This window comes from Lissotriton vulgaris, chromosome 12, assembly GCF_964263255.1.
Source record: "Lissotriton vulgaris chromosome 12, aLisVul1.2, whole genome shotgun sequence".
Taxonomy (NCBI): Eukaryota; Metazoa; Chordata; class Amphibia; order Caudata; family Salamandridae; genus Lissotriton; species Lissotriton vulgaris.
The window spans coordinates 602,975,796-603,002,275 of record NC_141700.1 but is presented as its reverse complement, the minus strand read 5'-3'; the positions used below and the strand labels follow the sequence as shown (position 1 = coordinate 603,002,275).

The 26,480-nt window shown below is 48.0% G+C and overlaps 1 protein-coding gene across 4 annotated transcripts in view; it reads right to left on the bottom strand.

Moving 5' to 3' along the window:
* Positions 1–1,608: 1,608 nt before the first annotated feature.
* Positions 1,609–26,480, bottom strand: part of MARVELD3 (MARVEL domain containing 3) — a 59,781-nt gene continuing 34,909 nt past the window's right edge. For all 4 annotated transcript variants that reach the window (XM_086945483.1, XM_086945485.1, XM_086945481.1 and 1 more), the window contains exon 4: positions 1,609–6,002. In XM_086945483.1, coding sequence (XP_086801609.1) covers positions 5,380–6,002 — 623 coding nt within the window. In that variant the 3' untranslated portion in view covers positions 1,609–5,379. The remainder of the gene's footprint in view (positions 6,003–26,480) is intronic.

Below are 26,480 nucleotides of genomic sequence, written 5' to 3'. Positions count from 1 at the left end.
TCAGTTTGTATAAAAGATGGTACTTAAGTTAGAAGGTTGGCTTTGTTTACACAATAGCTACAGGATAGTGGATATCAATCTGTCACAGTGGCAGTCACTACTGTGTAGTTATATGTGAGTCTGAGTTTCTGTAGTAGGAGCGTTTTAAAAAAATATTTCTAATAACTTTGCCGCCGACAAATCTTCACAAAACATTCCCCCCAAAAAGTTAGCCACCATCAGCTCCTTCGTGGAAAGTCCTTTGTGATCTGTCAAGCCCATGTATTTAACATAGTACAAACTAGTCACAAATACAGGTAAAATGGCTAGAACAAAATTACATCATTATTAATTTCAGTTATCCCTGATGAAGGGCCCTCGAGGCTCGAAATGCATTGGATATTAATAAAACTGCTTCTGATGGAAATTTCTTTTGTACGTGTTTTTGAAAAAGAGGTTTGGGTGGCCCACTTAAACATGAGAAACTTCAGGAAATTGCAGTCACTTGCAGGTGGATTTAAAAGATTACAGTGAAAGAGCGAATGGAACATGGAATTGAAAGAGAGAATATGAGTAAAAAGTCTAAAGGAAAATGAACATTTGCAAAAGCAGTATTGGCTGTGCCACTGGTTTTGGGGTTAAAAGAGAACCCCATCATAATGGTGTTTAGAAAAGAATTACACCAAATTCAGCAGAAAGCTAGATCTTTACTCAGAAAGTATGTTTTTTGTGATGACCCACTAGCCCTGGTTAGAAGACAAAAAAAAGAAACCATTTTTTTGCCCTGTCGTGGTACAGCAATTAGACTCCTGTGGGAGCCTTGTGTGACTAAAAAATCTAAATTACAAAAAATGTTGGGCGACCTGATAATCCACTGCTGCCGCACACAGCCAACCTCTACCTGCGCACAGCTGTTGGCCATGCACAGCAAAGTGTTGGCCACAAACTAATCATAATGGATTTTTTTTTATATAAATCAAAGGCACACAAAGGTAAAGTGGAATTATGCATGTGGAAGTTAATAAGGTTTTAACTTACGTTAAAAAACCCTTAGAAGTTTACTGAAAAAGCACTACAATTTAAAAAACACAAAACCAAGGAAATTTGCCAGTTATACGTAACTGACAAATATATCTTACACCGCTGTGATGCACCGCTTATGACCTCGCATATCACATCACTGATGACATCTGAAGTCTATGGTGGTGCAGGTTATACTTACTACCTTCATCACGTATAACTCCACTTTAACCTTTACTTTTTATCCAGTGAATGTATATATCTACCCAACTCTACTGCAGCTGCAGCGTGAGCCCACAAAGAAATGGGTAATCTGGCCCTCTGGCATCCCTGTCTCTAATCCAGGGGCCTCATAATGACGGCCAAGTGCCCTGCTAACAGGAAAGATGGAATTTAGATTACAAGTCGATCCACCATGTCTACAAAACACATACAAGGAATCAGAATTACCCTCCTTGTACTCTTCCTCTCCCACGTACTCGCTCTTCCCCGACGTGACCAGTATACAGGGTGATGAGGGGTGCTAGTAAGAAAACACAGCAGCAAAGTCACTTGCAGAATTGTCTCCTAGGTGTAAGACAGGTCAACAATCACACGTTTGCAGAAAGGTAAATTCAGATCAATAGTTTATTTCACAAATTGCAATACCTGGGTGGGTTTTAAAATAATTAATTCAACGGTAGTAAGTAGGCAATACAATTTCACATTCTGACTTTAGAAAATCTGAAATGCTAAACCATGGATAAATTCACAAAATGGCCATAGGTGAGGTGTGCATGTGCCACAATATGGCATGTTTTCTCTGGGTGCTTATGTCTCAGGGTGATTACCCTAGGTTCATAACAGATCTAAAGACATTTTCTTTTCTCTTTTAGCCTGCATTTTTCATGCCTTCACTGTGGGCTTGTTTACATTTAATTGATGTTGCCCTATCCCCAGGTGCTTTTTATGCTGCGGTTCTTCCAGGAGGAACGTTCTGAGAACCTACTGAAATGTTTGACGCTATCAAAAATTTACTCTAGTAATAATCGGTTTGCACAAGTGTCCTCAATTTAGTGTCCATAATCTCCTTACATGGGTATTTGTGTTCATATCGAGCTCTTTATAGTTGTTTTTCAACCTCTGTTACTCAACCAACTACACCTTCATGTCACTATCAACAATCATCAAAAGGGCAATTGATGTGGTCCATCAATAGCCAGGATTCAACCACCCAAACCATGCAACATACTGGGACAGCTCCCCACCCCTATCCAGCAACCAACAACTGCTTCTATTCTGGGAAACCTAATCTTAATGTTTGTGAAGACACTCAACCTTGCACATTTAGAGCTGGTTCGTCACTGCAGCGGCATAACCTTGCGTATGTTGTACCATAGAGCCTTACTTATCATGGGAACTATGTTACAAGGGCTTTTCCACAACCTGTTCTTGCAGATTCTCACGTGAATCAATGATGGGACCTGTATTACAGATTGATGCCTTTTTTTAATGCGTACACTCACCAAATCGCATCTACGTGTTCTACATGCTATCTTTGTTTTTGGGTTGCCCCGAAGTGGCGGTACAATAACCATATTTTCGGTGCGTCTCTCAACAGCAGTTGATTGTTGCAGATTAGCGGATGGTGTTATATCTAGAAGTTTTCCCTGGTGGAAATGCGGCAGGGTTAAAACGTCACCTGTCTTTCAAGGCAAGTCCAACCCTGGGTAACTTTTGAAGGGCTAATAAGGCAGAGTAAATGTAAAATGTAAAGCAGCCTAGTAGGAAAGTTTATTTTTTCCACATATGTAGCTTGGGAGGTAGCTCAAAAGGCATTTCTGCATGAAGTTCAGGATAAGTGTATTAAGGTGCTTACAAGCAGCCACAGCAAGAAATGACTCGTTTACAGAGCTTTAAAAAGTTTACAATTCTGACTGCAGTATTAAGAGGTTCTTGCACGATGGTGGCCAATTAGTGTAGAGTGAGTGGTGGACTACATTTCTGATAACTAGTTAGGTTTGGGTTTTCACAGTGCAGCTATCAAACATGCCTATGGCGTACAATATACACTGAGCTGAATTCGGGGCTGCCATTTCAACCACTGGCTTTCTTCGACCAGCATCGGCTCAAAACGCTAGTACAGCCCAGTGGAATATTCATCTCTCACCTAATGCTACTGGTCGTTGGGTGTATCCATGTGCCTCCACTTGAGTGCTTGCATTGAACTGCATGATGGACTACTCTAAAACTATAGCCCTCTCGCATGTCATACTCCAATGTGCCAACGCTGAATGTATTAGCAAATGAAACTCAGACCTATTGGCTTTGCCAGTGTTTGATTTGCTATCATGATGCATGTTAATGGTAGGAACTTTGAGTGTTCAGCTATGATCAGGTTGTTGATTTCTCTGGCACGATGTCCTCGTGTATTAAATGAGGCTCAGTGGTTCTGAGCTATGGCGATTCCTAGTACAGAAAGGTCTGCAGAGAGAAGTTCCTAAACAAGGCCCCAGGCAGTAGGTCAGTCTTTCAAACACTTGGTTTAAGGAGGTTGGTGTTGCTCCAATTCAGGACACGCATTATGTTGCGATTTTAAAATAGGGTCCCAAACCGACAGCCTGCGAATAATCATGGATCCGCAGGTTCGTTATGGTTTTATAAGAGGTTAGCACAGAACATTCCCAAACGATGAAGGAATAAGGTCTGTGAGGGATGATCCCATGTTTACTTATGCTGGTGACCCATCTAAGAAGATTTCAGCCATTTCAAGGCAAACCTTGAAACTACCACCAATAAAGGTAATGCTTAAATGGAAGGCTACACTGTGAGATGGCATCGGGAACGAGGCCATGGATCAGGAGGAATGTGCATTTATCCTGATCTACAAGTATTAGATCTTCATCCCAGACATAAAGGGGCAGATTTATCGAAATGTTGTGCATCGCAACAAGACAACTTGTTGCGATATGTGACGGAGAGAGCAGGAACGTGCCTTATCTACGATATGATGCATTCCTGCTCTCTCCCTGTGGTGGCGCAGTCACACTGCCTAGCGCCAACGCAGGGACACTTGCACCAAGGTGTAAGGGAGCCTGTGTTACAGGCAGGATTGTTTTGTGCAGGAAGGGACACCATCCTGCACAAAAACAATCCTTAAAGGCATTTTCCTCTTTCTATGTATGCTGCAGAATGCAATATTATTGTTGGTTTCTGATGTGGGGGAAAAAGAAGCAATGTACTACTGCAGAGGTACCATCCGATCACTATGTGATACAACATCCAAAAGAGAACAATCTCACAATATAAACATTAGTTCAATAGGAAAATATTTTGGTGCAGTCATCTATGCTTGCCCATTTTTCATCTCCCGTTCTCGTTTATAATACACAGGTGCCTCATCAAACCATTTTTGATATGCTGTATTGCAGGTTTCATTGGAACTACAGTGTTTGCCTGTCTTCCAAAGTCATAAAGTCTTACTTTTGTAGGATACAGTAAGATTTCTTCACAGCCTAAACACTTCCAGCAACATCAAGATAGATTAGACTAAACTTGTAATGTTTATTTAGCAACAAACTAAAGGTGAACTATCAATCCTGATTGTAGCCAATGGACTTAATTACAGGAGGCTCACATCACTGATATCACCAGTAGATTTGTTAGTCTGAGCAGCTGGTTGAGTCTTTTATTGATCATTTGTTGACCACTGCCTTCACTCCAAAGAAGTTTGGAAAACTTAGGCACTCTCTTCACTGAAATGTTATAGTTATATAATACATAAGTGCTGCTTCCAGAGGTTATAAAAGAATAATTTCGAGCACTGAAGGTAAGTGCTGTGCAGATTCACACCTAACATGATCAAAAAATAAAATGTTTATGCAAAAGGCAGTTTAAGGATTCTCCATTTTCCGTTGAACAACATGGCGTCTCCTTCCGGTTGTAAGACGTCAACAGACCTCCATAGAAGGTTGAACCACTTCAAAAGTCTTCAAAGGGACACATGGCTTTGGTCTATCCACAGGAACATTGATACTGCCCTGTAAAACCGTGCTCAATCCATCTGTATCCTGCATTATTCCACTTCTATGGATTGCTTTAACAGCATTTTTTGATGTGTTTGATTTATGTTACTTCTTGCAACCTTCCACAATCACTGAAAAGCTGATAATTTGATACAACAATTATATCATTCAGTACATCGTCACAGTAAGCATAATATTACTTATCCCAGCGTTGTGTACCTAACCCTATTAACTATTTTAGTCAACTATCATTCTTACCTTGCAAGGTAGGGGTTAGGTCGATGTAATGTGTGTAATATAACTGCCATGCGGTCATAGGCATACAATCTAGAGGGGGTGTATCTCACTGAAATGTAGGACACAAGCAGTTGGCTAATCAGCACCTATTAGGAAAGTCTGGTTCTATGCCGGCTGAAGAGCCGTCTGGATACCCTCTGTCCAGGGTCTGTTCCCGTAAGCTTCGGATGGCAAGCACAACACTGCCCACATAGAAAATGATCAAGAGTATGGCAAACGTTGCCGCAGCGCCGTCGGTTCCTGCCAGGTCACAGTTCATCCAGCTGAGCCCATTTCTAGCGTACAGTCTTTCTCTCTTTTTGCATACATCAGTTGCGTTAATCTCCAGTGCAAAGTGCAGGAAGATGCCCACTGCTGCTCCACAACACAGACAAGCCAGCACACTGAAGGCAGCCTCCAAAAGCAGCCACTTCTTGGTAAGATCTTGCAGATGCTTGGAGCCCACTGCCAAGACCCCAAGTGTCAAGCTGCCCATCAACACGGAAAAAGCCAACCCACCATATACTAAGGGAGAGCGCATGACTGTGAACTGCTGGTCCAGTTGGCGGACCTGTTGCAGTTCCTGCCCCTCAAATGGGAAGTAGCTGTTGCCAAAGCTGCCACTGCCAAAGCTGGCGCTCAAACCAGACAGAGCGAAGTGAGATGAGATAACACAGATGAGAACCAGCGCACAGAGGAGGATCTCCAGGATCTGCAGCACACCTGAGAGGAGGTAAAGAGAGGAAGTGGTTTAGACATAGAAGTTGGGTAACCAGTCACAATTATCCCAGAAGTGACAACAGAGTAGTTAAGTCTTGGCAATCAACTAAATTCCAAAAGCCCTAAGATCAGGGGGTTCCTCTTACGGGAAATTTGGAAAACAGGCAGTTTTCAGCGTTCCACAAGTAATGAGAAGGACAGTGATAGTGTAAGACAGCGATCTAGCCAGTACAATAGGTTAGTCAGCTGAGCGGCTTCCAGGAAAGTGTGGCGATAAGCCAGGCTTCTGGTGATGCATCCATTTAAGATAAAGGAGCCAGAACAGAAGAGGCACAGAGATGCCACTCAAGGAGAGCAATCTGTAGTATTCCATGTTAGAATTGTTATTGTACATTCCCACTGTAACATTCTCTGTGTGTTCATTAGAACAGTCTCTACTGGTATTCTGCTGAAGGTGGTTGTAGTAACGGCTTAAGGAGAGTCAGAGCCGTCGCTTGGGTGAACAGAAGTATTTATTATTTATGTACCAACGACTGCGACCTCAGCCACAGCCTGACGCTATACAGCCTCTTCAGCTGCTGTCCCCGGCGCTCGCCTTGGAACGCTGGTCGCGGTGACATTCTAAGTGATGTCACCGCGAGCAGCACCATCACACGCAGAGCCGCCGGGGGGGAACGAAGAGGGAGATACCACACATCCCCCTTCCCTGCAGAATGAAAACATTAAATACAACATGTACAGCAAGAAAACATAGGGTGACCTAAAGAACCAGCCAAAGGGAGTATAACAACCTGGGACCCTGACCTGGTGGGAGTGGCGACTCACAGTAGGCAGAAAAGTAACAGTCACATCATTACATATTGATCAAAATGCCTAGGGGGCCTGGTCACTCTCCTGTTGGGCCTGTAGCCTGGGTGAGGGACAGCTGACGGCCTCTTGGTGGTGGAACTAAGGTCCTGTCTTGAGTCAACCTCCCCCCCCCCCTTGCACTTTCAGGGTCTTTCACTGGAGGGTGGTATTTTACAACTCTCCCTAGGTTCCATATTTTCCCTTCCTGAGTCTTGACTGCATTCTTGAATAGTTTGGTGATTTTAGTAGGATTGCTGTATCCTGACCAGCTTGCCCTCCCTGTGGGAGCTCTGATTTTGATGTTATCTCATACTTTGAATTCGACCTCCTGTGTGGCTTTATGCTGGCCGTATCCTTCTTTCCTCCTTTTCATGGCTTGTACTTGCTTCTTCAGGTTTTCCTTTTCTTTGGTTCGGTCCGACCACCCCTTGTGCCACTCCATCCACCCTGGGGTCAGCTTGGTGTTGGGTATCCTGGCGCGGAGCAGTTCGAACGGGGTGACGCCCGTCGTCTGATGCGGCGTGAACCTGTATGCTTCCAAACGCCTCCACGCCTCTTCTTTCCAGCTTATGCCACTTGCTTTGGCCAACTGGATGCTCTCCTTGAGGGTTTTGTTAAAACGCTCAACCATGCCATTGGTTTCAGGGTGGTATAAAGCGCAACGTTTGTGTCTGATGCCTCTTTCTTCAAGGAAATCTCTCCATCTCTTTCGAACATAGTTGTACTCCATTATCCGTGAGGATGTTGCTGGGGAGCCCCTCTCGGATGAACACCTCTTGTAGAAATCCGATGACAGTCTTGGTCGTGACTTCATTGACGAATTTTATCTCCGGCCACCAAGAATACAAATCCACGAGCACCAAGATGTAAGGCGTCCGCAGTTCTCCAGACATTGGGCCCACGATGTCTAATGCCAACTCATCCCACGGTCCTGACGGGGGCGGCCTACACACCATGGGGGGCGTCTGTTTCAGGACCTTGTCGCTGTTGCTGCATGGAATGCACTCTCTGATTCTCCTTTCGGTGACCAGGTCCATGTTCGGCCACCAATAGCTCTCCCGGAGTCTTGGTTTGGTTTTGGTGATACCCAAATGCCTTTCGTGGGCTATCTCGACCAGGTTGTCTCTCACAGTTGCAGGAGGTACAAGTCTTGTTCCCTTGAACAGACATCCGTCAATTATGGTCAACTCATCCTTAATGGCCAGGTATGGCCGCAGGTTTCCATCCCGCTTGTCACCGTGCTTCCATCCGCCTTTTACTCTTATGCAAACCTCCTCCAGTATCTTGTCCTCTTCCAGCGCCTTTCTCCATGTTTCTTCACCCAACGCCCTCTGGATGGTGCAGACATTCTCCATCAAAAGGCCCTCCTCTTCTTCATCTGTCTTCTCTTGCTTCTCTCTTGCTTCTTCTTCACTGACGAGTCTGGATAAACAGTCAGCTGCAAGGTTTTGCGTCCCTGGGACGTACTCGACGTCGAACGTGTATTCTTGGAGGCCGACTACCCAACGCCTTATCCTGCTGGAGATGGCATCCAGGCCTTTCTTACTGAATACTTCTACCAATGGCTTGTGATCAGTACGGAGGGTGAACTGAGTTCCCCACAGGAAGTCTCTGAACTTTCCTACTGCCCAGGATACTGCTAAAGCCTCTTTTTCGATCACCGAGTAGTTGTTCTCTGACTTCTGGAGTGACCTTGAGGCAAAAGCTATGGTTTCTTCTCCCTCCTCGCCTTTTTGGGTGAGGACAGCTCCCAACCCTTTTGCGCTTGCATCGGTGGTGACTACCGTTGCCCGGTTGGGTATATATGACTTCAAACTGGGGGCCTCTGCAAGTGCTCTCCTTACATCCTCGAACACCCTCTGGCACTCCTGACTCCATTTGAACTCACTTTCCTTCTTCAATAGCAGCCTGATGGTGTAAGTCCTGCCCGCCAGGTTTCTTATGAACTTCCCATAGAACTCCAGCATCCCCATGAACGACTTGATCTCGTCCTTGCCTTTGGGGGGGTGACAGATTCACGATGGTGTTTTGCAGTTCGGCCTTGGGACGTATTCCTTCTGTCGTCACCTTGTGTCCCAGGAAGTCCAACTCTGCACAGCCAAACACACACTTGTTTTTTTTCACGGTAAGGCCTTGAGACAAAAACCTCCCCAGCACACATCTTAGTCTTTCATCATGCTCTACATGATCCTTTGCGAAAATCAGCACGTCATCCTGGTAACACATGACGCCGGGGATACCTTTCAGGATGTTGCCCATGATTCTTTGAAACACGGCGGCCGCCGAGACCAACCCAAAAGGCATTCTTTTGAACTTGTATGCGCCCATAGGTGTCACAAAAGCCGTGAGTTCCTGAGACTCCTCGTGTAATTTTATCTGGAAATAGGCCGAGGTGAGATCGAGAGTGGAAAACACTCTGGCACCCTCTAGCATGCTCATCATTTGGGTGATGTTCGGTAAGGGATACCGGTCGACCACGACCTCTTTGTTTAATGCCCTTAAGTCAATGCAGAGCCGGACTGACCCATCCTTCTTCTTTGCGGCCACAATGGGTGTCAACCATTCAGTTGCTTCCACCGGTTTGATGACTCCAGCCTTGCATAATTTCTCTAATTCAGATTTGACCTCCTCCTGAATAGAAATGGGGAGTTTTCTAACTTTAGCCACGACTGGCTTGGCGTTCTCCTTCAATTTTATTTTGTGACAGTAGTTCTTTAGACATCCAAGCTCTTCTCTAAACACCTCTCCGAACTCTGTTGTGATGTCTGCCTTGCATTCTTGTATTTCCTGTATGAGAATTTGGGGATTGCTGTTGGGATTGAGATAAACTCCTAACTCCTTCTGTGCTTGCCACCCCAAGATGTTGTCTCCTACAGTGGACACATACACTTTAGACACTGTTGTCCTGTTGCTATATTCTATTCTCCCTAGAAAATATCCTTTCATAGAGATGGGGCGCCCAGCATACCCTCCTGGCCTTAAGTCTAAACTCCTCAAGGTTATCTTTCCCCTTGACACCCGTGAGAACTCCTTAGCATTCATGCCTATTAGTAGGCATGAACCTTCACCAACATATTCATACCCCTACGCACTGTAAAGGTCACATCCTGGACCAAATGTGGACATCTAATCTTGACATCTCCCCTCCCTCTGTACTCCCTTGCCCCTGGTCTGACCATTTCTCAATTTCCTTCTCCCTCCACCTTCACATCCCTCGCCCACCTCCCCTTATCAAAAACCTATCTGCGCGTAATTGGAAAAAAGCCAACATAACTGACTTTCACGCTCTATTGGCTTCCTCTGCTCCAGTCCCCGCAAGCTCGGTCAATGATCAAGCCGCCCATCTGGAGGAATGGCTGTTAACCGCCTGTGATATAGTTGCCCCCTACAAAACCATCAAAGCGAAGCGCCCCCATGACGCTCAACGCTGGTTCTCCGATCAGCTCAAGACTGATAAACTTGCGCTGCGGCAGGCAGAGCGCCGCTGGAGACGCAACTATGATCCTCTACTCAAACTGGTCTATGTTGACACTTTAAACACTTATAAAAAAACTATACTATCTGCAAAAACAGCCTACTTCTCTCAAAAGATTCTTAATTCCAACACCAAAGCCAAAGACATCTTTTCTATCGTTAATGAGCTTTCCCTGCCGGATAGGATTACTCCCCAACCCCAACCTACCCAAAGCTTATGCGACTCGCTGAACTCCTATTTTTTAGACAAAATTTCTGCCATCAAGGATAACATTCCCCCCCCCTCATCTCCCCTCCCTTTACCTCTCCCCCCTATGAATTCCACCCTCCTGACTCAGCTTCCTCCAATCTCTCAAGATGAATTCTTTGTTCTTCTCCGCAAAGTTAGCTCAGGCTCTCCTAATGACTGCTGCCCCCCTCAGATCCTCAAAGAAGCCTTCCTGTCTTGCCCTGGCCCCCCATTAGCCTTGCTCAACAACTCTCTCGCTACTGGGGAGGTCCCCCGCTCCTTCAAACAGGCAGCTGTTCTTCCTATTCTAAAGAAAACCAACGCTGACCCTACTGTCTTGAGTAATTTTCGCCCTATTTCCCTCCTTCCCTTCTTGGGCAAAATCCTTGAGTCTTATGTCACTCGCTGCCTGAGTACCTTTATAGAGAACTCCTCCTTCCTGGATAACCAACAAGCTGGCTTCCGACCCCTCCACTCTACCGAGGCGGTCATTGTAGCCGTCATGGATGCCTTGAGGAAAGGTGCCGACAACAACATCTCCCAGGCCCTTGTCCTCTTGGACCTGTCGGCTGCATTCGACACGGTCGATCACACCATCTTGATCGACCGTGTCCACAATGCCGGCATCCAGGGGGTGGCCCTCGAGTGGCTCAGATCTTTTCTGAGCCACCGTACTCAAGCAGTTCACTTATCTACCTTCTCCGCACACTACTCACCTCTCACTTGCGGGGTCCCCCAGGGCTCCGCGCTCTCACCTTTACTGTTTAATTTGTACCTTCAGCCCCTTCTTGTTTCCCTCCGCAATACTCCGGTCACTATCTTTAACTACGCAGATGATCTTCAGTTAATTTTTCCCATTGACCCCTTCCCTTCCTCCCGTTCCAACTTTCAATCCACTATGCTTCACATTGCTGAGTGGATGCTTCACAGTCAGTTAAAACTGAATCCTACAAAAACTGAGCTGGTACTAGTTGGAGGCTCCACCAACCCGTGGAATTCCACCTTTTGGCCCTCCTCTCTGGGGACTCCACCCAACCCAGTCAGCACGGTGAAGAGCTTGGGGGTGATCATTTCTGAGGACCTCTCCATGAGGCCTCAAATTAATGCAGTTACCTCATCCTGCTTTTTCCACCTTAGGCGGATCCGTAAGATCAGTAGGTTCCTCACTAGAGATGCTCTGATCTTGGTCATCCTAGCTCTGATCACTTCCAGGCTCGATTATGCGAACACGTTATATGTCGGAATACCATCTATCCATCTTCACCGGCTACAACTTGTTCAAAATCAGGCAGCCCGCCTGATTTTTCGCCAGCCAAAACACCAGCATGTCACTCCTCTTCTGCGTAGTCTCCACTGGCTCCCCATCACTAAACGCTGCATCTTTAAACTTGGCTGTGTCATTTTCAAAGCCCTTTCAGACTCAGCCCCAGCATTCATCTCGTCCTGCCTGACACGGTACGTCCCTCATAGAGACCTCCGTTCTGCCACTCACAACCTCCTGGTAATCCCTAAAACCAGGCGCAAAAAGCACGGAGGCCTCAGCTTCTCAGCCATGGCACCCACCACCTGGAACTCTCTCCCTAATACACTCCGCCTATGTCCCACTTATGATCACTTCCGAAAACTCCTGAAGACCTTTCTCTTCCAGTCAATCCCCGAGTAACTCCTCCTCCCTAGCTGCCGTTACGTCAATTAGCGCCATGAAACCGTTGGTGTACGTGCGCTGTATAAATACTTTCAACGTAACGTAACGTAACGTTTAACGTAACGTAACGATAATTGTTATTCTGGAACAGGAGTCAAACAATGCTTCCAGGTCAACCTCCCCTACTTTTATGGTGTCTTTAGGGCTACTGACCTGACCTTCATCAACCTGTACCACAATTTCTCCACACATGGGGTTGCTGGGACCTTGGACCTTCAATTCTTGTACTTGCACTACGATCTCGTCACACACCACATTTGTTCTGTCTCTACTCTGTCTACTGACCCCCTGCCCACTCTTACAGTATTGCTTGAAATGGCCTTTCTTACCACATTTGTTACATGTGAATCTGAGGGCGGGGCACTCTTTGTCGTTGGCTAGGTGCCCTGGCTTTCCACACCTATAGCAGGTACCTTTGAACGATCCTCCCTGCCTGCCCTCCTTCTGCTCTCTTCCCACTACCTTCTGGCCTTTGACTACGGACACTGCTTCGCATTCTGTCACCACTTCATTGACATTTGTCTTGTCATCGTTCTTCTTCTCCCCTGCGTCTTGTTTTATCTCCTTGACACACTGCAACATGTGCTTTATCTGTTGGGCTATGATAAGGACCTCTCTCAACGGTGGGTCATCTTTAAGCCATAGCTCCTCACGTACTCGCTCCGTCCTGCAAGCCAGAACAAACTGGTCCCTAATTCTCTCCTCACTCGCTCCACCAAACTTGCAAGTGGTGGCCAATTTTCTCAACTCAGACACAAAATCTTCTATAGACTCTCCTTCCTTTTGTGTTCTCTTCCCAAAGTGGTACCTCTCCATGATTGTGCTAGTCTTGGGGAGGTAGTGCAAGTCTAATTTCTTCAGACTCACTTCAAACTCATTCAGACCTCTTGCTTCCTGCGCCCCTAAGTCTGGGAGGTGGTCTAGAACTTCCTCCCCTTCTGCGCCTAGGTAATAGGCCAGCAAAGCAACTTTCCTTTCTAACCCCAGGTTAGGCCCACACACAGTAGCGTAATTTAAAAACACTTTTTTCCATTTTTTCCATAGGATGGTGGGGTCACCCGGGTTGGTTAAGAAAAAGGGTGGAGGGGTTACACTTTGCATGTTTTATTCCACAACGGTCTGAGTATGAACTTACAACCTAGAAGGATGCACAAACCCACTGTAAACCTTAAAAAATAGGAAGAGACACTATTAGCCTGTACCAAGGGAAGTATGCCTGGAAGAACTGCTATAGGACACACTTCTACTTATAGTGACATAACCTACTAAAATTTTCTTGTAAGAACTTATGTTGAGAGACCTGGGCACGGCCCACGCACACTGCAGCAAAGGATACTGAACATACAATTGGCTACTGAACAGGTTACAGTGGTACCTGTGAGTCTATGGATACATGCATTGGTGAAGGGACTCTGAACTGGCAGTGGTGATAGTAAAGTAACAATACATAAAAACAAAATGTATATTTTCTCTTGCATAGCCCATACACCCTGGGGCTGAAAGTACTCAGCGCGTGGCTTGCCGTTGAAAAGGTCACTACATGCTCAAAGTGCTAAAACACGAGGTCTTCTTTTACTGCCAGCACAGTTCCAAAGGTGAGTTCCAAAAGGTGGCAATAAACTCCTTCATACACATCCACTACCCAGCGTTGAAATCACCAACAGTTCCTGACAAAACCTAATAAAATCTCCGTCAACAACAGGCAGTACACCTTTCTCGTGTGGTAATTTATGCGTCTCGCCTGCCGTGTTGGATTACACACACCCTCTGAGGTGACAGAGAAACTGCCACACACACGCTCGCCTCGCTGCGTAGGCTTCCCAAATCAGCAGAAACTTCCCAGACGGCGGGGTTGTAGCGCAAAAGTCTCTCGTCAGCCTATGTTGCTGAAGCTTAACAACTCGCCGATGATGATCCTAAATCACTAGGCAGCCGCCTATGCGCCGATCCCTTCGCGCATTGCGTTGTGCTGAGCGTGCCCCCTCTGGTGAAGTGCTCGCGCCTCCTATACTTAAGCAACGAACAGGTCTTCCTCAGCGCTATTCTTGGCAGTTCGGTTCCATACATTAAAGTTCAGTTCCGTAGAAGTGACTGCCGGTCACCAACTACCATACAATCCTGTAGTGGATGAGGAGACCGTGCGCCTCGCTCCCGCCTTCCTTCTCGACCCAGGTGGCGCTATAGTTATCCGCTAGCCAGGCTTGGATACCAAAGGACGTCTCACATACTTTTATGTCCGACACACGGGACATTTGGGAAGAGTCGGGGGTTGGCGCGCAGGGATGGCTGGCAAGCGTTACCTTACTTCTTAGAGGTGACTGTCAGACGATAAGTCCACACCGACCCGCAGTCGCTCTTACATGTTCTTGAGCGGGGCACTTTTCCTTCCTTAGCGTCTTCTTCTTCCCTGGGCTGCCTCTTACACCGGTCAGCTCTCCGCGTCGCAGTCTGTTTACACTGCAACCCGATACTCTTCCCAGTCAGCCGGCTGCGTTTACTCGAGTCAGCTGTTCTTCTCGTTCTCTTTCCAGCGTGTTGAGGTCGCAGAAGGTTACCTTCGTCGCCAGTGTAGTAACGGCTTAAGGAGAGTCCGAGCCGTCGCTTGGGTGAACAGAGGTATTTATTATTTATGTACCAACGACTGCGACCTCAGCCACAGCCTGACACTATACAGCCTCTTCAGCTGCTGTCCCCGGCGCTCGCCTTGGAACGCTGGTCGCGGTGACATTCTAAGTGATGTCACCGCGAGCAGCACCATCACACGCAGAGCCGCCGGGGGGGGAACGAAGAGGGAGATACCACAGTGGTTGTTCAAGCTGTCTCTCTCAAACTTCTCAACTACCATCTGGACTGCCTAAGGTATTTACTACATAAATTTGGCGACGAGGATGGGATACGAACCCACGCGGTATTCTGCTGAAGGTGGTTGTTCAAGCTTTCTCTCAATAAACTTCTCAACTACCATCTGGACTGCCTAAGGTATTTACTACACAATCCAGGCATCTGAATCCTTAAGTTGTGGTTGACGGTCTGTGAGGAACCTGAGCGGGATACTACTCAGAAGAAACACATCAGCTCGATAGGTTTTGAAGGGGAAGGGTGCACGCTCCATAAATGCCAGCAGTCGTGTTGCATTATACTAAGCTTCACCAAGATGGCAGCAGCACCAAAACAAATTTTAATCTAGCCACTATTAACAAAGCCTGCCTTGCCTGGCTTTTGTAGTAAATTGGGGAAGGCGAAAGGATAGCAGAAAGGATGTTTGTTTTGCATGTTTATTTCATCAGCACATTAACACACATTTGAAGGAAGGACAAGAGTATAAGAGATGAAAGAGTGGGACCGCATTTTCAGAATTATTGTTTTTTATTCATTGATTCTTCTTACAGTGCAGGGGGGTCTGTGCTGGAGCTAGGATAGACTTCTAATGTAAATACAATCGGGCCAATTAACAAAGACTTTAATGTTTACTGGAAGTAGTACTGCAGGAGTGCTTCTTCACATCCTAATAATGTCTGTGTGAATTGGCCCTGAAATGTTCAAATCCCTAATAGTAAATGCGCAGAGAGAGCACAGTCCTATCTATGCTATTATTGTAAAAGGAATAGTCCAATTTTAGACATTTTGGGGTCTATTCACTAAAGTATTTATGTATCCTACAGTATTTTGAATTTGAAGATCCCTTTTGGAGTTGAATTGTCAAAGTGCATCTCTGTCATGAGCATAGAGGAGATAAATCAAAAAAATCTTACTATTTTGATTTTTGGTAGCAGGCTTCAAACACTAAATACATATTTCTGAAATCCTTTGAATGTGTTGCCACTTAGGGCGGCCCTTTTATGCTTTAGCAGTAGTGGTGCATTAGCTCCACTAAGGAAAAGTGATGCTTTGCTGTTGGAGGAAGAAGAGTGGGTTAGACATAAGATTTGACAAATTACAGACTACATCCTTTTCTCACCACTTTCGGTCGAATTTCATTGCTGTACATCTTGGCTCACTGCACTTCACTGGCTACCCCATTCCACCTTCTTCAGAGGGCACTGCTGCCCTAAGGTTTTGCTGTTTTCTACTGTTCTGCCTAAGCAGAAATGGTCTGACTCACTAAGCCTCCCAGAACTGCAACATACTGAAGATTTACAACACAGCCATCTTTGATTTGAAGTAATTTCATTTTTAGTTAGGACCCCAATTTCCTCACACTGCACCCTAACCCAGAGAGCTTGGTGGTCCAAGCCTCTATCTCCCACGTTAATCCGGGCGTATTCACTATTGTTCCACCGGATAAGGAACCCAAGAGTCTGGATACCCTAGGGAAGATGTTTTCTTCCACCCTCCTAGCACTGCGGTCTGTGAACACTTTCCTCTTTTGGGCCATTGCGCCTTTGCTCTATGGGATTCGGTTGCGCATTTGCTGCCCATGGGTCTGGAGGAGGCCCAGGCCATTCTCGCCAAGGCTTTTGCCGGTGGGAAAGATGAAGCTAAGTTCACAATCAGATATGGACTGGATACCACTGACTCATTGGCAGAGCTGTTTTCTTGATTATCCTAAATCAATTGCCCAGTTCTTTCCCAAATCCAAAAATACTCTCACTTTTTAGATTTACTGCAAACAGCACTGCCTTTTATTTCGTTTCGACCAGTATCTGTACATGCACTACGCTCCAGATGCAAGCCCAAGTCAGTCAAATTCTTCCTTTCCTTTATAGAGAAATTATCCCTAGACTACAAATGTCAGTATCTGATACAGACTTCTAGCTGCAGGTTCCTCCTTACCTTACAATTATCCCCAGGCATCAGACTGGATCCGGAGATTCTTTGTGAGCAGTACCCATGCGCACCAGTAGGTGGCGTTGAAAGGCTCCATGTGGTGTAATTGGCATAATCTGCGACCGAAGTGACGTGCACAGTGCCTATATAGGCACCACCCCACCACGCTCATGTCAGTTCTTTTCTTTACGCACCAGTTAGCGCAGATCTGGAGAGAGCCACCCCTAATTACTTTTTGTCTAACCTTTTTTCAACTTTTGTAGAGGTCTTCAGAGAATTTTTCTCCTGGTTTGGCAGTTTGTCCTCTAGGAATGCCAGCTTCAAGCCCTGCGGTACCCTCACTGATCAATGCCCCTCAAACTCTGGGTGGTTTGACGTGTGAAGCTGCGAGGATCTCGATCCCGGTTGAAACAAAGGTCCCAGGATCAGTTGCAGACGAAAAAATCTTCATCACACTAGAAGCTGTCGAGTCACTCTGATAAGTCCAATCGCAAGAAGAAGAGTAAGAAGTTAAAGAGGTCTTCGACTTCACCTCGTCCGTCAGCTGTCGAGACGAGGGAGTACTGCCATTCGAAGTCGGGGCTCCACCATTGAGCCAACGCCTGGGTCCTGAGTTTTCTGGAGCCAGAGCGACCCTCACTTAACTCCATGAGTTTTATGAGCCCATGTGCCTCATATTTGAACGTTCCACTCTCGTCAGCATGCCTTTGGATTCCAGAGGAGTTCCTACTGGTACAACACCAGAGGCTCCGGCCCTGGAGCCAGTCAGTCCACTTGGATCTAGACCCGTGCCTGTCATACCACCTTGAACTTGCCCGATGCTGGTCCTGAAGTCAACGCTCCCGGCGCCCACCAGTGGTGTCCTCCCCATTCTGATCCTCGACTCCAACACAGAGAATCGTCAGACTCTGGCGCAAACTGGAGCCATGCCTTCCTGGCGGAAGCCTGAGCTCCATTCCTATGGGATAGCATTCAGGGAGGATTAGAAGAGGTTGCTGGACAAGGAGAAATACCAAACTTTAGATCCATAAATGGACTGGTGTGAGGACTTGGTGGAGGACAGGGAACTGGACACTTTTCCAGATACTGACGTACTTTCTCCCCTTACCATGGCTATGGAGGAGGAAGCGTCCTTTGCAATGGTGGAGAGAAGGGCGGCTGAGGTCCTGGATATAAGCCTGCCCTCAGTGGCAGCCAAGATGAATGTCTTGACGGAGGTGCTGCAGCTAGGAGTGTCCCTCCTCAGAGCCACTTCTCCCATTTAATGAAGGCCTCACAAATGTCCTACTTGGGACCTGGTCCAAGCCCAGCACAGGGGCTCCTGGGAACAAGATGATTGCCCACTGCTACCGCCCTGCCCCGGTAGACCCCAATTTCCTTACACAACACCCTACCCCAGAGAGCTTGGTGGTCCAAGCCTCTACCTCCCATGTAAATCCTTTCCCATTCTCTACTACACTACTGGATAGGAAGTCCAAGAGGCTGGACACCTTAGGGAAGATGATGTTTACTTCCACCAGGCTGGCACTGTGGTCCGTGAATACTGCATGCCTTTTGTGTCGTTGCTCCCATGCTTTATGGGATCCCGGATGCGCAGGCACTGTCCATGGTTTCGGAGGAGTCCGGAGCATACTCTACCAGGAATAGACGGGAGGGATGAAGATAAGTTCACAGTTAGATGCGGACTAGATCCCACTGACTTGCTAACAGAGCGGGTTTCCTCAATGGTGGCCTTAAAGCTTCACGTCTGCCTGAGAACAACTGCCTTTTCAGGGGCTGTCTAAGCATTGCTTTTGAGCAAGGCCTTTGATGGCTACCCTCTCTCAGAGACAAGGTGGATTCAGAGGTGGAGCGCTTTTACGGACAGCAGGGCTATGACAAGGTCTTTGGGCCTCACCATTGCCCCTCACCACTCCCAATACGCCTTTCGCAGTCAAGGAATGGGCTTCCAGCTGTGTCTTTACTCTCCTAGCCATGGCAGCGCAAAAGCTTCCCAGTCTCTGTGTGGCCGAGGATGTGGTACCCACAGGCCCCATGGGTCGGGTAAACAGAGGCCTGTCCATTCCTTCACCCACCCCCCAGCAGTCACAGCCTCCAAAACCTTATAGTCTGCCCTCTTGCCATCATCAAATATGTTTATTTCACAATACAAATCCATAAAACATACACAAACATCAACAATTCAGTAGTACCAGGAGAGGCCAACTTGGCGGATGCTCTTCAACAGAGCTCTGTACCAAAAAATTGTAACAAGGCACTATATAGAATGGGAGACCTGAAGTGGTGCAGCCACTCCTCTGAAAACTCATATTGAAGATGAGCAAGAGTTCTTTGTTTAGGGACTTTACTGGACCTGAGCTCTTCTATGACTAAGAATTTGTGGCCCCGGAAGACAGCATTTGGTCCTTGGCCGGCGGGGGCCTGCTGATAGAAGAGGTACCCCAATGGAGCAGCTTAATAATAGATAGGGCTGTGGGGATTTCATCTGGCAGGTGCGGAGGCAAAAAACGTCTACCAAGCCCATAGGCAGTAAACACCATCCAACATTGCTCTTTCACTATACGGGAGATACCCTGCTCAAATCTGCTGCCTGGTGCTGCACGTGCTGCGCTACACTCTAGAAACCACTGGTGAGCACAAGCGAGCCCTCGTGCTAGTCAACCATAGCATATGGAGGCCTCACAGACTCTGACTGGAACCATCCGAATGGAACATGGGAATATGCTGTGCTGAAGATCTACTAACCTTTTTGCATTGTAGATGCAGCGGCAGCCTTACCGGACCCTCTGACAAGGGCTACTAGGAATACATACCCACCGAGTGGACTGCCTTCCTAAAATAAGGGGGGGGTCCGAACTCCGGATCCTTTAACCCATTGGGGGCATCACGTGTACTGCATCCCACGGGAGACATGGTAAAGCCCCTGCTGTTTCCTGGTCCCAACTAACGACAACAGTTAGGACCGCAGAACAGAATTGTAGGTGACCGATACATGTGGAATTGATGTGAGTGGAAGTCGTCACTGAACTACTAGGCAGATTAGGACTTCTGCTGGGTAATAACTGATACTAGAGGTTACCCTACCGATGGACCCTAAATTCATCCTATTAGCAATACCCACAAAAGTGAACATACCCAGAAGCAAACTCCTTTCAGCAATCTAGGCATGATAGTGGCAAAACGGAATGTAGCACGCTACTGGTGAGCACCTGAACCACCCACCCTCAGGAAAGGAAACTTGGAATGGACCACCACATGGCCACTGAGAGGGTTACATACAAAGCAAGATGGTGCCCCAGAAATTTTCAGAGGATGTGGGGCACCTCATTAAAATACTATAACATTGACACAAATAGAGGAGATGCAGAGCCTTCGACCGTTTGGGGCCACTGAAAGCCAAGGAATTAGCCTGGTGAGACTTACATTCACAGAAGACAGAACACTTGTGTATATACTGATACTGTGAATAAACGTTGTTAAATACCCTGTACAATTTACAATGTGTAGCTTGGTTGATAGATATGTTGATTTGTGCCATGCCATGTTCAAAGAGAAAACCCACTAAAAATGTATTTTTTTTAACAATTCAGTAGTACTCTTACCATCATGGGCACCTAGTTGGAGGCAGGATACGCCATCACCTGCCCTACAGGAGGTCTATAACATCAGACCAATGGGTTCTCCAAGTTGTCTGGAGGGGATACTCCCTCCCCTTTGTGACTACTCCTCCACGCGTCACATGCTTGCGACAGGGTGACGGAAGACCATCTCTTCTTGCTCCGCCGGGTAGTAACGACTCTCCATTGAGAGTGTGCAGAGACACCAGAAGTAGGTAGAGGTTGTCATTTCCGCTACTTCTAAATGCCCAAGAAGGATGCCTTGATCTATCCTAGAGCTGCGCCCTCACTTTCTTCCTCAAGAATAAGAAGTTCAAAACGCTCAGGCTCGATCAAGTCCGGTCTGCCCTGGACCCAGGAGACTGGATGGTAGCGTTGGACTTGCAGGACGCATATTTCCACAATCCCGTCCTGCCCGCACACAGGTGTAACCTGCAGTTCAAGGCAGGCCATGACACTTTCAGTTCACAGTGCTCCTTGTGGCCTTTCCAGGACTCCTAGGGTGTTCACCAAGGTGATGGCAGTGGTTGCAGCTCATCTGAAGAGATCAGGCACAGTCACAGTCTTCGCCTATTTCGATGACTGACTGTTGAAGGTGGGCTCGAACTAGGCTGTTGTCTCCCACCTCCAAACTATGGCCAACCTCCTGCATTCACTGAGGTACACTGTCAACATACCAAAGTCACACCTGACTTTCTCTCAGGTGCTCCCTTTCATCGGAGCGGGTCTGGATACTGTGCAGTTTCAGTCCTATCCTCCCGAACGGTGAGTCCAAGATATTCAGGCTAAGATACTGAGGTCTCAGCTTCCATCCTGGATTTTGAGGAGACTGACTTTGGGGGTGATGGACCCCATGGCCTCCTGCTTGCAACACATGCCTGCTGACATATGCAGGCTCGGCAGTGAGACTTAAAGTTCCAGTGGGTGCAGCATCAGGGTAATCTCTCCAATATGGTCCAAATCTCAAAGGAAACTGCAAAAGATCTGCAGTGATGGGTCACAAACCGTGATTAGGTCAACGGCGGACCCCTCTCCCTTCTCCAACCTGATTGGACAGTGGTGACAGATTCATCACTCCTGGGATAGGGCTCCAATCTGGGAGAGGTGGAGATCAAAGGCCTCAGGTCTCAAGTGGAGTCCAGACTCCATATAAACCTGCTAGAGCTCCGGACAATCCAACTGGCACTGAAATCCTTTCTATCATCATTAAGGGAAGGCTAGTACAGGTGTTCATCAACAACACCACTGCCATGTGGTAGTGCAACAAATAGGGTGGGGTCATAGAGCCTTTGTCAAGGGGCCCTGCGTCTCTGGTCATGGCTGGAACATCAGAACATTTTCCTGGTGATTCAACACCTGGTGGGTTCTCTGAACGCCAGGGAAAATGAACTTACCCGACGATGCCTAGTGGATCATAAGTGCAATTTCCATCCGAAGGTGGTGCAAGATCTCTTTTAGCAATGGAAAGAGCGTTGCTTGGATCTGTTCGCTACAGCCAATAACTCACAATGTCTGAAATTCTGAGGGCTGGAGTTTCCATGGTGGCTCTAGCTCGGAGATGCTTTTTGTCTTGAGTGGAGCTCAGGCTTCCTGTGCGCTTTCCGCCCAGGCCACTCCTGACCAGAGTTCTCATGAAGATCAGGAACGATCAGGCCCAAGTTATCATTGTGGCTCCAGACTGGCTCGGAGAGTTTGGTATCCCGAGCTGTTGATCATGGCCCTCGGGCCTCTGATCAGCCTGCCCAGTGGGAGGGATCTTCAGTCACAGCAGCTGGGGAGGGCTCTCCATGTGAACCTGTAAATGTTCCGCTTTCTTGCATGGAGGCTGAGGGGCAACAGTTTAAAGATTTGAACATTCCGCCCGAAGTCTGCATTGTTATCTTGGCAGCCAGGCGTCCATCCACCAAAACGGTATACGCGGGCCTTTGGGGCAAGTTTGTGGCATGGTGTGCAGAAAAACAGGTTTACCCCCTTTCTGCTCCCCTTTCTCAGATTCTTCTATTTGTTCTTTCCCTTGCTCTGCTCTGGGCACCTTAAAGGGCTACCTTTCTGCCATATCAGACATTCTGCGGTTGCCTGACCAGCCATCCCTCTTCAAATCAGCTATTGTATATAGGTTCTTGAAAGGCTTGCAACATATGTTTCCTCCTTCACACTTCATCATGCCTCAGTGGATCTTAATCTAATCCTGATGTGCTCTCCCTTTGAGCCCTTGCACAAATGTCCTCTTGGGCTCCTTAGCATAAGATGGCCATCCTGGTGGCAATAACATCTGCCCGGAGTCAAGTCAAGTCAGAGAATTTATATAGCGCACTACCTACCCAGAGGGTCTCAAGGCGCTTAGAAAGGGGAGGAGGATTACTTGTCAAATATCCACGTTTTAAGTTGCTTTCTGAATGCTAGGTGGTTCTGGGTGAGGCGAAGGTAAGCGGGGAGTGAGTTCCATGTTTTAGCAGCCAGGTATGAGAAGGATCTGCCTCCCATGGTGGTCTTGTTGATGCGAGGTACAGTGGCGAGGGCTTGGCTGGAAGAACGTAGTTGGCGGGAGGGGGTGTAGAAGGACAGTCGTGAGTTGAGGCATTCTGGTCCGATATCGTAGAGTGATTTGTGTGCGTGGGTTAGCAGTCGGAAAGTGATTCTCTTATTGACGGGTAGCCAGTGGAGGTTTTTCAGGTGACCAGAGATGTGTTCGTTGCGCGGGATGTCTAATATGATCCTGGCTGAGGCGTTTTGGATTCGTTGGAGTTTCTTCTGGAGTTTAGCGGTAGTACCTGCGTAGAGGGTGTTTCCGTAGTCCAGTCGGCTCGTGACTAGAGCATGGGTGACTGTTTTCCTTGTTTCGGTGGGGATCCAGCGAAATGTTTTTCTGAGCATGCGAAGAATGTTGAAGCAGGATGAGGATACGGCGCTGACTTGTCTGTTCATTGAGAGTGAAGAATCCAGGATGACGCCTAGGTTCCGTGCGTGGTCTGTCGGGATGGGTGCTTTTCCAAGGGCTTCCGGCCACCAAGAGTCGTCCCATGCAGAGGGGGATGTGCCTAAGATGAGGACTTCTGTTTTGTCTGAGTTCAGTTTCAGACGGCTTTGTTTCATCCATTCGGCAACTTCTTTCATTCCTTCGTGTAGGTTAGTTTTGGCGGTGCTGGGGTCATTGGTGAGAGAAAGGATTAGTTGAGTGTCATCCGCGTAAGAGATGATGTTGAGGTTGTGTTGACGGGCGATGGCCGCGAGGGGCTCATGTATACATTGAAAAGGGTGGGGCTGAGTGAAGATCCTTGTGGTACGCCACAGATGACTTCAGTGGCCTCGGACTTGAATGGTGGGAGGCGGACTCTCTGGGTTCTTCCGGTGAGGAACGAGGTGATCCATTCAAGTGCTTTTCCTTGTATTCCGATGTTATTGAGGCGTTGTAACAGGGTGCTGTGGCAGACTGTGTCGAATGCTGCAGAGAGGTCGAGGAGGATGAGGGCGACTGTGTCTCCATTGTCCAGTAGAGTTCGAATGTCGTCTGTTGCTGCGATGAGGGCGGTCTCAGTGCTGTGTTTTGCTCGGAAGCCAGATTGTGAGGAGTCGAGGGATTTGTTGGCTTCGAGGAAAGCGGCGAGCTGGTTGTTGACAGCTTTCTCGATGACTTTGGCCGGGAATGGAAGGAGCGAAATGGGGCGGTAATTTTTGAGTTCGGTGGGGTCCGCTGTGGGTTTTTTCAGAAGGGCGGTGAGTTCAGCGTGTTTCCAGTCTTCCGGGAAGGTGGCGGAGTTGAAGGAGCAGTTGATGACGTCTCGGAGGTGCGGTGCTATGACGGAGTCTGCTTTGTTGAAGATGTGATGAGGACATGGGTCTGTGGGTGATCCTGAGTGGATGGAATTCATCAGGCGGATTGTGTCCTCAGTGGAGATTGGGTTCCAGTCGTTAAGGGTGTTCACGGGGGGAGAATGTTCAGCAAATGGTTGGGTGGGTTGGTCTCCGGGTTGGTTGTCGAAGCTGTTGTGGATGTCTGCAATCTTGTTGTGGAAGGATGAGGCTAGGGAGTCGCAGAGGGCTTGAGAGGGGGTGATGTCGTTGGAGTTGGCCGAGGGGTTGGAAAATTCCTTGACGATGTTAAAGAGTTCCTTGCTGTTGTGGGCGTTGTTGTCAAGTCGATCCTTGAATGCTGTTTTCTTGGCCTTTCGGATAAGTTGGTGGTGAGTGCGGGAGGCGTTTTTGAAGGCGTCCTTGGTGCTAGTGGTTGGGTCTTTTTTCCAGGCCTTTTCAAGGGAGCGGCAGAGTTTCTTGGACTTCTTAAGATCATCGTTGAACCATGAGGCCTTCTTGCTGCCAGGTTTGCTTTGACGTTTTTTCAGTGGTGCTAAGGTGTCGGCGGTGTTGGATAACCATAGGGTGAGGTTGGCGGCGGCTTGGTTTGGGTTAGAAGAGTGGGCTGGGGTGTTTAGAAGGAGCGATGCGGAGATCTGGTCGGTGGTGATTTTGTTCCAGTTTCTTTGCAGAGTTGGTTGGAGGTGGTTGGTGGGTTTTGGCTTGTTGTAGGTGAAATGAACGCAGCTGTGGTCAGTCCAGAGGAGATCCGTAGTGTGGCTGAAGGAGACATGATTGCTGGAGGTGAAGATGGGGTCGAGTGTGTGACCTGCGATGTGGGTGGGTGAAGTGACTAGTTGTTTAAGTCCGAGGTTGGCGAGGTTGTCCAAGAGGGTGGTGGTGTTGCGGTCGTTGATCTTTTCAAGGTGAAAGTTGAGGTCTCCCAGAAGGATGTAGTCTTTGGAGGGGAGCGCGTGTGGAGTGATGAAGTCCGTGATGTCTTCACTGAATTTAGCGCGGGGTCCTGGTGGTCTGTAGAGGAGGGTGCCTCTGAGTGTGGTCTTGGGGTCGATGTGTATTTGGAAGTGAAGGTGTTCGGAGTTGGCGAGGTTGGCGTCAGAGCTGGTTGAGATGCGGATTGATTTCTTATGGACGATAGCGATTCCTCCTCCTGTGTGGCCGGTACGGTCCTTGCGTGTGATCTTATAGTCTTCAGGGATGGCAATGGTGATGTCTGGGGCGGAGGAAGCGTTCATCCATGTTTCTGTTAGGAAGGCGACGTCTGGAGAGATGGTGTCTAGTAGATTCCATAGGTCAATGGCGTGTCTGTGGACCGAGCGGGTGTTGAGAAGGATGCATTGTAGGTGGTTGGGGTCGGGAATCTGTGGTGTGGTCGTGGCGGAGATGCAGTTGGTGCCGCTGAATTTGCAGGAGTAGCAGGAGAAAGGTCCATGAGTGTGTCCAGGAGCGGCTTGGACGCAGTTGGGGGCGCGACCGGGGTTAAGGGCTAGGAGGGTGGCGGCATCGTAGGTGATGCGGGAGGGCAGGGCAGCGCGAGGGCCAGGGGGTATGGCGCTGGGCGCGGTCCAGGCGCGGACGGGCGTAGACGGGCTTACCTTTGGCGCACCTTCGGCGCGGATTGGGCGCGATCGCTGCGCGTGAACGCTGCGCGTGAACGCTGCGCGTGGGAACTCCTGTCATATATGGATAGTGGAGGGGGAGGGGCGAGGGCGGCTCAGCTGGGAGGCGGGGCGGGCTCGGGAAGCACAACAACACCAACAACAGGGACAGAATGGAGGGGGGAGCAGATCAGGGCGCCGGGGGCTAACGCGCAGAAAGCAAACTACAGTGCAGGAATGCTACAGGCAAGCGAGGCAAATACAAATGAAATAGCGGCTAAAAAACAATGGCACAGTTGAATGCAAATGAGCGCAGCTTCTATGATACTGTGTCTCGTCAGAGAGACAAGGGAGCGAACCACTCAGGGCAGAGGCGAAGAGGGGTCACAGCGCTATGAGGTCTGAGGGCGCCGTAAATAGCTAGTGGGA